At 44.7% G+C, this 14,727-nt stretch overlaps 1 protein-coding gene across 5 annotated transcripts in view; it reads right to left on the bottom strand.

Moving 5' to 3' along the window:
- The window catches only part of Piezo2 (piezo type mechanosensitive ion channel component 2), a 340,070-nt gene that overhangs the window by 47,472 nt on the left and 277,871 nt on the right, over positions 1 to 14,727 (bottom strand). For 4 of the 5 annotated variants that reach the window (XR_007594600.1, XM_050157961.1, XM_050157964.1 and 1 more), the window contains 8 exons: positions 14,616 to 14,717; positions 13,435 to 13,600; positions 10,504 to 10,747; positions 9,244 to 9,340; positions 8,148 to 8,307; positions 5,988 to 6,077; positions 4,336 to 4,457; positions 3,301 to 3,372 (listed from right to left, as the gene is read on the bottom strand). Coding sequence is in view for 4 of the 5 variants with exons in the window: in XM_050157961.1 (XP_050013918.1) it covers positions 3,301 to 3,372; positions 4,336 to 4,457; positions 5,988 to 6,077; positions 8,148 to 8,307; positions 9,244 to 9,340; positions 10,504 to 10,747; positions 13,435 to 13,600; positions 14,616 to 14,717 (1,053 nt within the window). In the remaining variant the exon portion in view is untranslated. The remainder of the gene's footprint in view (positions 1 to 3,300; positions 3,373 to 4,335; positions 4,458 to 5,987; positions 6,078 to 8,147; positions 8,308 to 9,243; positions 9,341 to 10,503; positions 10,748 to 13,434; positions 13,601 to 14,615; positions 14,718 to 14,727) is intronic. The other variant, XM_050157963.1, reaches the window with a different exon arrangement.

The following is a 14,727-nucleotide window of genomic DNA, read 5'->3' as shown; positions in this document are numbered from 1 at the left end:
AGCCATTCCCTGAGAGCATCACGAAATCCAAGGAGAACGGTAATGACCTTCAGGGACAGAGCACAAACAGTATGGCCCTGCTTCTGCCTCATCTGACACTGGGCCTGCAAGAATATATTGTCTGTGTCAGGAATGGGAACAGAGAAATCAGAGACGTCTAGAGACTTAAGAGAAATTTAGGAAATTCCATCTTTGTATATTTGAAAACTTTTAAATAGAGAGAAGAGACTCACTTCTGATGCTACAAGAACATCAATGTGGGGAAGCATATTCAGGTTTTCTAATTGTAGCTGGGATTTCAAACTGCGGAGTCATCTCACGGGTGGTGATGTGATGTCTTAAACTATGATTTGGTCATAGGAAACCTTGGCTTGTTTAAAACCCATTGTGTGGATGTCACTAGCTACGGTCAAAAGCTGAACAATTTTGTCTACAGCATCAGATGACTCTGAGCCTTCGTTCAAGAAGATGCAGAGTGAACGAGTTGGGCCTTATATCCTTGAACAGAAGCACTGTGATTTGTTACTCATGTTTTGAAGGAAAAAAAACCAGGCCCGGAGTATTGGATCCAGGCCTGAGGGAACCAATGCAATACAACATAACGTCATAATAAGCAAGAACAAACCAAAGTCATGGCATTACATTTGACAGTGAGGAAGACCATTAAAGTAATGCCTTCGTGTAAGCTGAAAGATATTGCGGGGAAGTTTTGTGGACTCTACATCACATGGTCATTTGGAACAAACACAGGGCATTATAAGGTGGAACATTTTACCCTCATTATAGGCACTAAGATCAACAATAGCTGAAGTTGTATTCAATCATACCTTCTATCATTTTTATTCATATGGTTGAGCCCAAATAATTTTTTTATCTCAAGCATTGATTTTATCATTAATAATATCACCAATTTATTATGTAAGCAAGTGAAACTGGTAATCTGAAAAAATGAAATACTCTTTTAAGTCTCTTAGTTCTTCAAAAAAACTTTGTTGAAGCAATGCTAGGAAAATCACTTTTTTAGTGTGTGCTACTAATGATAATTTAAGAAGTTCTTCCATGCACATTAGGGCAAATTGGAGACTTCTGCTCAGCCACAAATCACAGATGCTGGTGTCATCGGTAAATTGCTTAGGAGGAACTTAACTTTTAGAATCTCACCACTTGTGTCCACAGAAACGTGGCTTGTCAGATATTTATCAAGAAAACAGAGTTAGGTACTGCCTAGGGTGGTGTGGAACCGACAGAGACACACGGCCATGGGAAGAAGGAAGGTATTATTGAACAGCAATAATGCAGCCCGGTGTGCGTGCATAGGTTTGGAACTGGCAAATTCATCACCACAGCTTACATTGCCATCTTTGCTGCTGACCAACGATATCAACAAGCAGCAGCAGCAACAGACATCGGCATCTCTCAGAAGCTATTTGAAAACCCAGCCCAATCATTTTAACAGATCAGTCAATGGCCTCTAAGAACATTCTTCCAGATCTAAAGATACGTTTTGGAACATCAAAGACTAAAAACCATCAAGGGCATTCTTTCCCTTTTGTTCCTTTCAAATTTGGCAAAGAAAATATGTTATGCAGTAGTTACTTAGCACCACGTAGGACATGATTCCAAACCCTGTGTGACAGACGGCTCTGCATTAGTGCGCTGTAACACGTTGTAACAAGGCACACGGAGTTGAACACCAGGAAAATCTGATATAATGAGGGTGAAATGAATCGAAAAAAAAACTGAGGTCATTAACCATTACAGAGAGTTATTACCAATGTGTACTATGATTAACAAAGACCATATCCAATTCTTTTTGAAATAATTTAGATGCCAAAGGGGAGAAACCACCGCAGTGGCCACAGTGGGAATTTACCCCGCTGAAGGACAAACATTCAACATGATGTGATTGGATAGGTCACTCTAAACCAGCAAAGGCCCTTTAAAAACAGAAAAGTAGGCACAGTTTACTTGTGACTTGATAGACTAGGTATTCAGTGCTCTCCACGTGTTGTCAACTTGACTGATGAGCCAATGAACCACAGAGGAGCCACACTGGATCTCAACTTGAACCTTTGTCTTTGAACTTGGGCATAAAATTAAGTGGAATTCTTTGTAACTCTCTCTCTCTCTCTCTCTCTCTCCCCCCCCCTTACTCTCTCTCTCTCTTATTTTTAACTGTACTGTTGAAAGCCAACATTACGGATGAAATCTAATTAAATACAAAGATGCTAAGCGAATTTCAAATTTCATGCCATTTAAATCAGTTTGCCAATTTTAGCCCACAGCAGGTCATTGTGACTCTCATAATTCAGGTGGCAAACTGAGATTTCCTTAGTTTTCTAAAGGTCCCCTCCGAGCAGGGCTGTTCTCAGCCATGTGTGACTTTCTCCGTCTGATTATAGCAGTTGCAGCTGTGGCTGTGCAGTGGAAGACAAAACAGGCTGAAGATACTACACATTATTTTTAAAATAATAATCATTCACTCTTCTAGCACATCTAAGGAATCCAGAAAGACTAGATCATAGTGGGCCATTCGTCATTCCATTGTAGAGCCATTGGCCAGACTAACTTGTTTTAACTAAACAAGTTACAATGGAAAACCACACATCCCATTTTTATCATTAGGAGGGAAATGCATTGCATTTGATGTAGCTAGCAGACTCTGTTTTCCTGGTTTTGCTATTAGTTGGTCATATCTGAGGCTGGTCTGCACTCTGGGCCTGGGTGTTTGGGATATTGGCTATTGCAGAACCATTTTGAGGTTGGGAGAGGTTAAAGTACAAAGTGAGCGCATTTTAGGTTATCCCCCATCTTTAGACTAAACACACTCTGAAACTCTTAAATGCAAAGGAAATCCCAGGTCTGGGAAAATAGAGAGGGAGGTTCATTGACAGCCATGCCAAGGGCCTTACAAAGAGGGCCACAGACACTTAGAGGAGAGCAGTCATCTTTCTTGAGTCCTGGCACCAGACAGATTTATCCTTAAGGGCTTTAAACCACACAGTGGATAGGAGCAGAACTCTGGGGATTTAGTTAACAACCCAGTTCTTTGTTTTCTGAGGTGATACTCTCTTGATCACAACTTTGGCTTCCTTCAGCCAACATGCTAATTTCTCTGGAAGAATTGATCCGTGGGGCATAGAGGCTCATGAGCACTGTGGTGTTCTTACACTCTGACCCCCTATCAAGTCACAAGGATCAAACCATGCATGGGGCACACAGGTCATGGGGAGCCTGAATTCTGGTCAAGGATATAAGGGTTAGAACTGATGAGATCGGAAGAGGATCAAGAAAACCTACTGGAAGCATGATCAACCCAAGGCCGCCACCACTGCTTTTTTTTGCCCTTGGCTTTCTGTTTGTCTGCTTCTCCTAAAATGAAATATGTCCAGACATTAATTCTTAGGAAGTGAGCACACACGCTTTGAAAACCACGTTTTAAAAACTCAATTGCAAAAACACATCAGAGGGCAGGAAAAGGAAGTTTACTAACTACAAAAGGACTCATGTACTAGCAGTCTGCTGCAAACGCTGAATGCTTGTAACTCTATGCTACATGCTCACTTTCTTCCTAGGATCTGAGGGCATACGTAAAGAAACATTTAAAAAGAAGTATTCTTAGGCAAAAAATGCGTCTTGCACTGATTTTTTTTTCAGTAAATTAGCACGAGAGAATTATTGCCCATTTCAAAGAACCACATAGTGGTAAATAAGTCATTGAAATGTAACCAAGAACAAGGAATAGGACTTTTTCCTTTTGATTCATTTAGCATGACTGGAAGATAGTTGTTGTGAATGAAGAGATTCTAGGAACTGGAAAGAGACCATGCATTATTTTTCTATTCCCTTCAGCAGGAAAGCATGCAGGCTCCTATAACCAGATTGTTAGTGCTGCAATTGGATAAATATATAATTAAATATAATACATTATATGTTTCTCAGTAAATTTCATTGAACTATGAATATGCACTAGTGACATAAAATATGCATGCATTTTTCATTCCCACGTTAGATTTACAGAAACCAACCGCAGCATACCTAAAACCTATTCTTTACCTAAAGGAGCAAATTAAGCAAAAATCATGCCGATCTCATAAGGAACATGTCTGTGACCTAAACCAGACAGTGTTCATTAAAGGTATCATGTTGAAGAGTAGATGCTTGCAAAATCATTCATTCACTAAATATGCCCCAAGGAACATATCTGCTCACGATGGGCGAGTGAAACACAGCGAGACAACTAACAGAATGAAAATGAGCAGGATTTTACAGCCCTACCAAGAGCATGCTCCTATCAGATGTCAAAGCACTCGAGGACAGGAAAACGTGACATACTTTCATCGTCTTCTTCTGAGAGTTTCTGGATGTCCTGGCCTTCCCCTGACTCCTGGGTCAAGCTCAGCATCCTCTCCTTACCCTTTTTGTACTTTTGTTGCCGGGCTTTGATGCGATCCATCCTACAAATAAGGCAGCGTTAGTAACAGTAAGAGCGCATGCACAGTTGTGCCACGGTCAGCTCTCTGTGGACGCATATTGTTCTCCAAATATCTGAATCCAGGAGCAAAGTGGTCAGCTTTGAAGTACTTAAGGGTTATGAGATAATTGCTTATTAACCACAAATATCTCTCACACACATACATGAGTCCATGCTACTCCGTGTTTCATAGATACTGGAGTTAGTAATACAATCAATAGTCATGATGCTAAGGTTTAGCATGAAGCCCTTGATACCTGTTCTCATTTTGCATCATTGCCAGTCTGAACACAGCGTATTATAACCAAAGGCTTTACATCATTTTTTTTCTATTTTGTTCATTTTATGTGAACAGGTGTTTTGTCTCCATGCATGTGTGTATGTGCACCATGTACATGCCTGCTGGCTACAGAGGCCAGGGAAGGGTATTGGATTATTCGAAGCTGGAGTAGAGATCTCTCCTGCCCCAGCTTTGCATTCTTAACCAAAATGCAAATGAAGAGTCATGTCTCACGGAAAGTGAGAACACATTGCAAATGTGGCCCTGAGTTCGTTCCTTCTAAGTCTGAGCTACAGGAATAACAATGGTTTCAGCACACTGCATATACATTCCAATTTCATATACATCTTAGGTCTTTGTGCACATAACCATGCTACGGAATAATTTACACAAGGAAACACCCTTTAAGGGAATTAAGAACCGAGGTCACGATGGAATGCAGTTGCTCTTCTCAATTCAGGGGGCTTTCCTGGAAGGGTGGGACAAGGCTTCTACTTCCTTGACAAAGTTGTCTAGGATTCCAATCCTATGGCTATTAGGGTTTAAACACTAATACTCAAAATGCAGGTGTGTGCCAGTCCTTAGAAGTTCTAGCCATTGTTAGAAATTTCCAAATGGGACAAGGGTGGTAGGAAAAGTGTTGTATCACATCAGGAAGAGCTGGTCATAACCAGTGCTGTTCTAGTTACCGTAGACCCTACTATCAGAGCTCATTCTCCCGAGCATGTATTGTACTGGTGTAAAGGTTGCCTCTGAAGCTGGCTCCGTAGTTAGTTCCTGGATCCAGAAATGCAATGAACCTTCCTGGTACTTGGCTCTGAGCCAAGCCTCTCTCATTCATTTATCAATCCTTATAACAGCTCGGAAGGGACAACTGTGTGCCCTAACTGAATGACTCAGGTGGAGTTTCAGAGAACTTAAATGACCAGCTCAGGACTCTGAACAAAGTCACTGAATCTATGGCAGCTCCCTGCTGTTTTCCAAGAGGGTCCCCTTCCCAGATCCTGGAGCTACCATCCTGCTAAACTGCTCTCATCTTCAGTGTGGCAGTGTTAGTGCCTGACCTGACAGAGTCATCGGCACTCAAAATACAGGGGTGGACCAGTCCTTCAAAGTCTCCTTCGTTGTTAGAAATGGATATATTTTCTCAGGGGTCTGAAATCCCAAGAGCCAAGTTGACTACCCCCATACAAACTGGAAAGAGGCATAGATCACAGCGAAGAGAGAGCTTACTGTCTCTTTAGCTGATCCATGGACTTTTTCTCTTCCTCAATTCTTGCCTTTACAGCTTTCACAATCGTAGCCTGGAAAAGTTCGGCCCCTCTGAAATAAAATTGGAAGCACAGAACACATCAGTATTCCTGTGGCTGTTCATCTCTTCCTGAAAATGATCATTACGGATCAGAGGTCATGGTGACCCTTCCCTGGGGCCGATAGAAGTTTCCTGGCTGACGTCACCCACTCCTTCTGGATACCCTTTATGAGTGACTGAACAAGAAGTAAGCGAGCTGTCAGCCAGCCTGGGCAGCCAGTGGAGAGAAAATGGGTTGCCTTTCAAACACGACATGACTTCAGCTGAGGGCCACGTGACATTTATCAGTTGACTTTCCTTTCACTTCTAGTAACGTACTTCAAGCTTCTAGACCTCCTAGAGCAGTGGTTCTCAATGCCGTGACCATCCCTTCCTAATGCTGTGACCATTCAATAGAATTCCTCACGTGTGGTCGCCCCAACTGTGAAATTCGTTTCACTGCTACTTCATAATGGCTTCCTCTTTTATTCTGCTCCTTCTTTAGATCATTTCTTGGGATGGAAGTGCAGCCCAGCTCATGCCGTGAAACCGCTAACACATTCTTGACTCTCATGGCCTCCCCATTATTTCGTACATCATCACCATTGTCTGAATATCTGGAACACGGTGAAATCCTTATGCTCAAGTGACACCATTGGGAAGTAGAGCCTTGCAAGATGACTAAGCTATGAATGGCTTAGATAAGGCCAAGGAAGTCTCTTATTCTTTCTACATAGTGGACTGGCTATAGCTCTCACGAGACACCCAAACCAATGACACCTCAATACTTGTCTTCTAGCTACCAGAATAGCTGGGGACACATTTACAGTGTGTGGAGTCTGCCTGCCATACCATGCTTTTGTCATGGTAGCCCCCAAAAGCCAAAGACAATTCTATCCAAATCTGCCATTTCTGAACAGTAAATAATAATCATACTCATAAATTACAGGATTAATATTTGAAGCTAAATAAGGTCACTGTTCACCTATGTAACGAAGGTAGAACATGCCACAAGGCTCCCTGAATTTAAGGAAGGTTCTTACTATATCCTTTCTCTATGTGGCTCCAACTTAGCTGATAAAGGCTAGCGTCACACTCATATAAATAAACTTCCTGGAAGGGGAAGAGATGAAATCTAGAGAAACTGGTGTCATAATCACCCATGTGTATATGTATGAGCCTCAAGTTCAAAGGCAGCATATGGCAATTTCATAAGGGAAATTAACCTAATGCTTGCCAGGAAGCGAGCATTATGGATCCTATGCTGTCTGAGCAAGGCTGGCGGCTCCAGACAAATGAGTGCATGCTCAGTCACTGCCCCCTCCACGCAGTGGCGCGCCGGTGGGCGGCCAGTACCCTCCACAGCCTTTTCTAAATCTAAGAGAAGGGCAAAAGCTGGAGGAGGAATGGAGGCCAAGGAGAAGAACGTGGCAATGTGAAGAGTCCCAGAGAAGAAACTCAGGAGAGGTGGAAGAGACTAAAAGGAAGAGAAGAGAGGGGCAGGAGAAGGTGGAGGAGCAGAGGGGCGCTGGGTCCTGTGCTCAGTGTCTGAGCTTTCTGGGGAACCACCAAACTGCTCTCATAAGGGCTGGACTAATGCATATCCTCACTAATAGTGTGTAAAAATTTCTTCCTTACTAACCATTCTCACTTGCACTGAGTTTTTAGATTTTCAATCTTAGGCATTTTCAGAGGAGTGAAATGATGCCAAATTGCAGGTTGTTTTTTTTTTAAATTTACGTTTTGCTGATGAGTTGCGTTGTTAAGAGATAGTTCATATACTTTTAGGACATCTGCGTATGTTCCTCCTTTTCACCCTCCCCTCCCCTTTTTGTGATGTGGAGGGTCAAATGTGCTCTGCTACTGAGTTACATCCCAACCCCTGCTCTGGTGTTTTCTACTGTGACATGTCCACTTAGATCATTTCCCCTCTGTGTCAGTGCTGGTCACCGGGTCCCTTGTTAGGACTCTAGTTCCGATGCAATGGGACGAGTGTCAAGTGCTTTAGGGACTTTAAATTTTCTTGTGGGTTTTCTGAGCAACGTGAGATAGTGAGCATTATCGCGTTCAGGCGAGTTGTCGGTGGAGGTCGCCTAACCCACCTGGATGCCAGGATCTGGGAGGCTTTGATGTCAGCCACGACGTGCAGGAAGTAGTAACTCATGAAGACTCTTCTCTGAAGCAGGAGGAAGGCAAAGCAGATGCTGTCCCAGATGATCCCCGCCTCCCCGCTGGGCAGCCTGCATTTGGAGTCATCCTCAGCTGTGGCATCAAGCAGGGGAGAACCCAAGAGAAAATGAACACCCGTCGCGTGCACCGCTGTTGCGTGAAGTCTACAGAGCCGGGCTCGGGAAATCCCACCAGCACAAGCGTGGAATTCCAAATGGGCTGATTTACTTATGAGCTGAGCACTTCCCAAGCAGAATTTTATGCCTTGAGTCTGATATCATCATGAGGGGGCTCCAGCGAACTGCCAGCACTGTGAGGTTAGGGAATCCCTGAACATCCTTCCTTCAAGGACTTCCCCCAAACAATGGCTCAAGGGTAGATGAAATGCTCTAATGCAGAAAAGTCCTATCCAGGGTCAACGGGCTTGATAGTCTATTAGCAAGCTGTGGCAGCACATTTACACTAATTGGCCATTTCCAGATAATGGTTTAATCCTCTGCTGAGTACGGCCTGAGTTAGAAGCCACAGGCAACATGTACATTATATCTAAGTAACCTTCTGAGCATCATAGAAGCACACAGCTGACACAACCTGTGATTCCGAGCTTGAGGCAGGTGACAGAAATTGCATTTCCCATTGTCTCTATGGGGGAAATCCTCCCAGATACCCCAGGACTCTTCCCCGTTGGCTTTCTATGCCTGAAGTCACCCCCAACCCTTCTCGGCTTCTTTAAGAGAGAAGTTCTGGGAGCCTGAGGCACCAGAGGACTGACGGGTCTAACTGGAGCAGCAGCAGCCTTGAGGAGGCAGCGGGAATTGTTTTTAATCCTCCTGGAAAAGCACGTGGAGACACCGGTCCTGCACCAGTGTGGCAGGGCGTTGGGGGAGCATTTTCTGTTCTAAGCCAGGCATCAGCCAGTATAGCTTCACAGCCTCCGTTTCAGGGTGGAACTGATTCTGACTTTTATCTCATTTCTCTGTGCTCTCCCTTTTCCACATTCCTTCCCCGCAAGGGTCCCCTCATACTTACGCATTTTATAGCCTTTCACTGTGCAGGCCAGACTGAACGCTTGGATCAGCCAGCAGCTGTTTCTCACTAGCGCACCGATGTAGCCACAGGCTCCTATCTGAAAGACGAAAGGAGGGAGGCAAACCTCAAGCTCCGAATCCAGAAAACAAATCTGATGTCTAACAAACCCAGTGTGCAAGAACTCACTAGAACCAATGCCAGCTCTTCCATAAGGGGCCTGCAGTATCTAAAACACCAGTCTCCACATCTCAGGCATATAGCAAGCATTAGCTGTTCAGAGAGCAAGGTAAGTTCAGGGGGAGTTCTTCCCTGTGGGAAAGGGAAGGATCTCCACTGTGATGCTTCTGCACTAGAAGCACTGCTTTTTACAAAGAGAACCAGACTACTGTAGAACATGCCTTGACCCTATGGGCCTGCACTAAGACAAGAACTATAATTTGGGTAAAATTATTTTCTCAGAGGTTACATGACTCAAACATGTACTGATCCCCAGAAGATCACTCCAGATCTAAGCTGAAGAGTAGAGTTCTTAGGGCTGGTATGGATGATACACTGCCTTCCCACTCATTGGTCCAACATCCTAGGAACCAACCTTGAATAGAAGATATTTGGTGTGGGAGAGGACCTGTATTGAATCTATACACACTTTTCACTGTCATTATCCCTTAAACAGTGTAGTAGCGCACTGTTTGTGTATCAGGTACTTGAAGTGTGTATTTATGCTATTTGGAGATGATGTAAAACACACAGGAGTATGTGTGTGGGCTCTCTGCAAAAATTGTGCAATATGAGGAAGCTGAAGGTCTGGGAGTTCATGGAAGTTCCAGAGGACATCTCAATTTGTCTCATATCCTACAATTCTTTCTAGGCAAGAGAGTTCCTTCTTGATGTACATGATAAGAGAAGACATCCAGTGACCCCAGCACAGTCATAAAAGGGCCACTTCAGAGTGACACTATAGGAGATGGAAGCTTATTCCTAGGAAGGATGGGATTTTAAGCAGCAAACCACTTTAGATTTTGTTTGTCGAATGTGTCACCTTCAGTTGCGTGACCCTGAAATGGGAGAAAGGAATGGAAAAGATTCTGTGTGAAGTGGGAAAACCAGCAGCAGCAAGTGGGCGCTGAAGCCTGAATTGGTGATGTCTTGGCTGTGGCTTTTGAGACTCGTGTGAGGGTACAAGGCTTTTAGGAACCACCAAGTAGGCTGCTTATTCTTACACTGGAACCATAAGTGTGTTATGTAGTGGGAGCCACTCACCGACAGTATGTTTTTCATGGTAATCACAAACACATTGTAGGCAATCAGCCAGTCCCAGTAGCGGAGGATGCTCTTGATGGGTTTCAGTAGCAAATCACCCCCAAAGAGCAGGAAATAGAAACAGGCCACCAGGTAACCCATGCAAAATATGCTGATCCTGGTTGTTCCCGTGATGAAGATGATGGTGAGGACGAACCAGAAGAGGTAGCTGAAGATGATCACTTTAGACATGTCCAAGTAAGATCTGGAAGACACACCCGAGCGATACAAAGGTAATTGCTACACAAAGAAAATCAAGACTTCTTCTTTAGGGGCAGAGAACCTTGTATTTTGCAAAATGTGTGCCAAGGCCTCTGCATACCACTGCCTGCTGCATAAGAAAGCCCTGTATAACTAACCAGTACTAGACTAATAGATAAGTTGAGGAAAACATCATGTCTAAGTATGCTTCTCATCATCTCATTTGTGACCAATTTCTCACAAAATAAGAACATTTTTCTGGGCAGGGTGGTGGTGGCGCATGCCTTTAATCCCAGCACTCAGAAGGCAAGAGGCATGTGGATTTCTGTGAGTTTGAGTCCAGCCTGGTCTACCTAGTGAGTTGCAGGACAGCCAAGACTGTGACACTGAGAAACCCTGTCTCAAAAAAACAAAACCACAGCAATAACAAATCCCCCAGAACATTTTCTGCCTACCTCTTGAATATTCAAAATTTTCTTTGTCTTTCTATGGTAGACATGAATAATTAATTACAAGGCTAAAAACATTCCAAGATATAGGTGTTGCTTGGCTAACAGGAAGGTGAGCAATGGATTACTTTCAAGGAACTAAAAGTTTATGTTATTATATTAAAAAAAAGTACATACTACATACAAAGTAGAAGTAAAAACAATCCCTCCTCATCGATGGAAGAATAACTCTCATATTCTGTGTCTGGATGTCACTGGGTCAGTTCAAGGCTCTCTGGGGCACCGTCCATCCACACCGGCTTTAGTGATGCGAGGTGAGACCAGAGTATGGGGCTTAGACTTTTCTACAACAATTGGCAGCTGCGGAAGCTCCCAGAACCTGGGTCGCTTTGCAGGCGGCAAGTGGTACAGCTGCTGGCCAGAGCTCAACTCTGCTTGACCACAGCTTCTTTGAGGGCTTGCTCTGGAAGTTTTCCTCTGGGGTTTTAGGAAAAGGATCAGAGAGTAAATTCTAGATTCACTCTTTGCTTAACGGGCTGCGTTTCTGCAGGAGGTTAATAAATCATCTCTGTAAAGTGTGCTCTGTCCTTGGCCTTGCCAGCAGCACTGGGAAGCAAGATGTATCTTAATGCATTTATCAAATAAGTGAACTTTTTATACTTACTGATTTTAAGAGGCTAACAAAAATTGTATTTTTTTCTGAAATTACAATTATAATCCTTTAATTTTCTAAACAAAGCAGGAGAGCCATTCTTGAGATGAGATAAACCTAATAGTTTGTTACAGATACAGTAGAATGTGACAGCTTGTGCCCCACCAGAGGTGGCTAGAGATGTCACTCTGTCTGGTATGGGGCAATATAAGTAAGGCACTTGGAGTGAAGTCTGGCACCTAAAACAGCTGGGTAATGGAAGCTAGTTAAGTTATGCATGTACTATATAGACTCAGGACTATGCAGAAATATAGACCCCGCCCCCCGCCCCCCGCCCCCAAACAAGCAAACAAACAAAACCAAACAGTTAGAAGGACCTTTGCCCCTTATGCTTACACTTTAGAAAAGCAGACAGGTTCTTAAAACGACAACCCCAGGGAGTCAGTGACACATGTCACTCTTCTCTGAAGGCAGATGTTGGGGTGCCACGCAGGTGCCCTGTGTACTTCCAGGGCAATCTCTCTGCCTCTGCCCACGTCTTTCCAGCAGTGGGAGAGGGCAGACACTAAGCCATGAGCCCTAGAGGCTAGAGGATCAGGCCTAGCCAGATCCCACAGTACTATTAGGTTCCTATACCATTTCGACGGTGAATCTAAAAGGCTTTCTAGGATGAGGATAGAAGGGGAGCTTGACATCAGGCAGGACATGGATGAAACTAAGTCTAGAAAGCCCAAGATGCAGAAAGGTTGCACCATGAGAGACTGAGCTGGGCTTGTGGAAAAAGCTCCCAGGAAAAGCTCAGGAAGGCAAGGCTGAGTGTCCCCTGGCTGGAAAGAGGGGGAGGGCAGACAGAGTGCTGTAAAGGGAGCTCACACAGGGCTCAGGGAGATGCGGCATAAGGACAAAACTACACAAGGCAGCTCTGGGGGCTTCACTCCTGGGGCTCCCGAACACACAGGTGAGGAGGGGGAAAGACAGGAGTGGTGAGGAGGGACTGGGACGAGGGGTGATGAAGACAGAAGAGAGGAGCAGGTGTGATAAAGGGGCAGTATGATGAGGAGGGGGTAGTGAGTATAGGGCAGTGAGGAGGTACAGGGATAAGGAGGGGGCAATTAGGGGGATGGGTGAGGAGGGGATGATAAAGGCAAGAGATGAGAAGAGGAGGTGATGAGGAGGGGCAAGGATGAGGAAGCACGGTGACGATGAGGGAGGTTCGAGATGAGGAGAGATAAGTACTAAATGAGAGGTGGAGGAGAGAGAGAGCTGATGAAGGGTCAAGTGGATGGACAGCAAAAATGGGGAGAGGGATAAGAAGATAAATAGGGAAGGAGGGGGAGGGAAGAGGAGGGGTGGAGAGAGTTCTTGCTGGAGAGCTGCCTACGGTATTGTTGGACTAAGACAATAACAGTCCTTTCTGTTGGAAGGGACTGGGGCCATGCAAGGCATTCGGCAGGGAGTAGAGGGACTCAAGGGTGTAAGGCGGAGGATGATCTACTTCCCTGGTATGATACTGACAGAACTGTAGTTAAAGGGCAGTTTGAATGACCATGCACACAAAGATTGCCTATCAGGAGGTGATGCTGCTGTTACCTGCAATGAATGAAATCTGGCACAGGGTTATGCTGGCTGAATGAGGCTGCGTCGAGGTTCATGCAGATCTCAACATTGTCCCCCGCCATGATGCGCACAGCTGCCTTGTTTTCATCCTCAAAGATCTGCCGTTGCAAGGAGGCACACAGGAGCAGCATGAAGTCATCTGGCAAGACAGAAGCAGCCACTCCTCAGTTTCTAAAAGGCCACACACGGTCACCACGTGGCACACGTGAGCCTTAGCAAACAAGTGAGCTGTGTTCCCAAAGAGCATACTAGCTTCTAAAGTCGGGACCAAGTCCCCATTTCCTGACCCAGTATAGGGACAGCAGAGGGAGTATCAGGTCTGGAGAGCTGGCAATGGTGGCATCTGGGTGTTGTCATGTCCAAATGCTAGGTGCCCACCTCGATGAATTTTGGGGTGTGGTGCACTTTGCCCCTCCCGGTGCTGAGAAAGCTGTTGGAACACTGGCACATCTTTCCACGGGAGCTAGAGATGGACATTTCTGCTCTTTCCTCTCACCAGTACCTTCGCTTTTGTAACCAGACTTTTCTCGGGGCTCACACTGAGCAGATGTGAGCAGGCAAATGTAGTAGACAGCTCATAGAAAGAACATGGGCACGGCTTTGAGCTGCCCACAGCAGAGCTTCTGGCCAGGTCTCTGGACTGCACCCAAGGCATGGGTGGCTTCCTTGTTTTTAAAATGACCCCAAACTTTCTGTAGTACGGAAGTCACTCGAATTCTCCATGACACTGTCAATCCTGAGCGTTTTGGAAGTGCTGCTCCAACCATCCATTTCCAGCGATCCTGGAAGGTTTTGTATGCAGCTCTCCTGTGATTGACATCTGTGGGCTCCCCGGGGCTGCCACAACCCTGTCTCTCATTTTGGTCTTCCTGCTATGGTAACTGGAAATGGACTCAATTTGCAAAGTTCCCTCTCTAGTCTATCTTTGAATGGGAGAGGTGTTGGGAAGTGAATAAACTTTGATGTTGATCTATTCATTTTGCAAATGGAAGCAAACAAGTAGGCACTATTGATCACTTTGCATATAAATATATAAGTTCAGCAGAGGAACTAAAGGCAATAACGTCTAACACATGAAAAATAATAACAAATATAAGCCCAAATACCTACATCCAGTGGTCCTACAAGCAGAAACACAGACAAGAAACACTTACAGACAAGAAACACAGGGTTGGGCCGCACGATGAAATCCGGGAAGTACAGCCACTTGATGATGTTATCATTGAAGTGGGCACCCTTGAATCTCCATGGGTAATCTGCGGGGGG

The sequence above is a fragment of the Alexandromys fortis genome, unplaced genomic scaffold (assembly GCF_014885135.2).
Source record: "Alexandromys fortis isolate MF-2015 unplaced genomic scaffold, M_Fortis_MF-2015_v1.1 scaffold_94, whole genome shotgun sequence".
Taxonomy (NCBI): Eukaryota; Metazoa; Chordata; class Mammalia; order Rodentia; family Cricetidae; genus Alexandromys; species Alexandromys fortis.
The sequence above is the reverse complement of the archived record's forward strand: the minus strand, read 5'-3'. Positions and strand labels throughout refer to the sequence as shown.